Genomic DNA, 1,061 nt, shown 5'->3' with positions numbered 1-1,061 from the left:
GCGGTCTAAAGAATCAGAATCAGGCTCAAGAATACCTCATGATAATCTTTTAGACAATAGTAATCTTGAGGAAAATATTCTTAAGAAGAAAAAGAAAAATTCCCTAAGTAATAGCAGTGACTAAAAGAAGAAAGTAGTATAGGTATAGAATGTCTTGAAACTAATTCCCAAAATAACATTGGTGACCAAATAGAAAGATAAAAGATGAAAACTTGTTAAAATTTTGTCAAAGAATGCCTTGAAAATAACTTGACATTCTGTAGCATTATTGATGATCAGTGTTAAAAGTGAAGGCCTTTTCTTTTTATTTTCCCAAGTCTGGTTGGTATTATTTAATAACTTGCTTAATAAATCTCATCAAGAAACAAACTCCATATAAGTAATTTTAGATGGTAAAAGAAGAAGAAAAAAAAACAAGGGAAACTTTGATGCTTATGCTTATGTGTAATGAGAATCTACTTGATTTTTCAGTTTTTACAGATAATAACAGAGATCAAGTAGAGTCTGAGATAAGCAGAGTAAGGTTAAGGTGCAATTCTATCAGTTTAATATGAAAATTGTGATGATTCAGCAGTGGACACAAGCCATTGTTTTGAAATTTAGATCCTTTTAAAGAGGAATCAGATTTAAATATAGAAAACTGGAGAGGAATTCATTAATATACATTAAAAAAATGTGAGAAAACTTTTCTCTGATGTGGCTCAACAAAGCAGTGTGAAGCATTCAATAGAGAAAAATGATGTAGGAAACATGTTTAGAATTCACAATCTGTTGGATGTCACTTGATTTGATAAGTGTCAGCTGGCATGTTCCATTCTGTATACGCATTTAAATGTGTATACAGAATTTCCCTTCATGCATCTGATAGTGATATTGTTTCAAGTAATGTTAAGAAACCTGTTTTGAATGTTGGAAAAATATGAGCAAAGCTAGAGTATAGTGTGCCATGTGAAATATTGAGTAAACAAATTTACCATGCTTTATATATAAAAATGTGGAATTTGTTCATGATTTTTGAGTTTCTTCATGAAAAGGAAGTTGGATTTTTTTTATTAATTAAG

General features: G+C 29.9%; 1 protein-coding gene across 1 annotated transcript in view; it reads left to right on the top strand.

Annotated features, from left to right (window-relative positions):
- The window catches only part of LOC119587081 (28S rRNA (cytosine-C(5))-methyltransferase-like), a 23,957-nt gene extending 23,550 nt beyond the window's left edge, over nucleotides 1-407 (top strand). Inside the window, exon 8 of the mRNA XM_037935832.1 lies at nucleotides 1-407. This exon is cut by the window's left edge and continues 1,201 nt beyond it. Coding sequence (XP_037791760.1) covers nucleotides 1-124 — 124 coding nt within the window. The 3' untranslated portion in view covers nucleotides 125-407.
- Nucleotides 408-1,061: the final 654 nt, after the last annotated feature.

Source organism: Penaeus monodon, chromosome 22 (assembly GCF_015228065.2).
Source record: "Penaeus monodon isolate SGIC_2016 chromosome 22, NSTDA_Pmon_1, whole genome shotgun sequence".
Taxonomy (NCBI): Eukaryota; Metazoa; Arthropoda; class Malacostraca; order Decapoda; family Penaeidae; genus Penaeus; species Penaeus monodon.
This window is presented reverse-complemented; position numbering and strand designations above follow the sequence as displayed.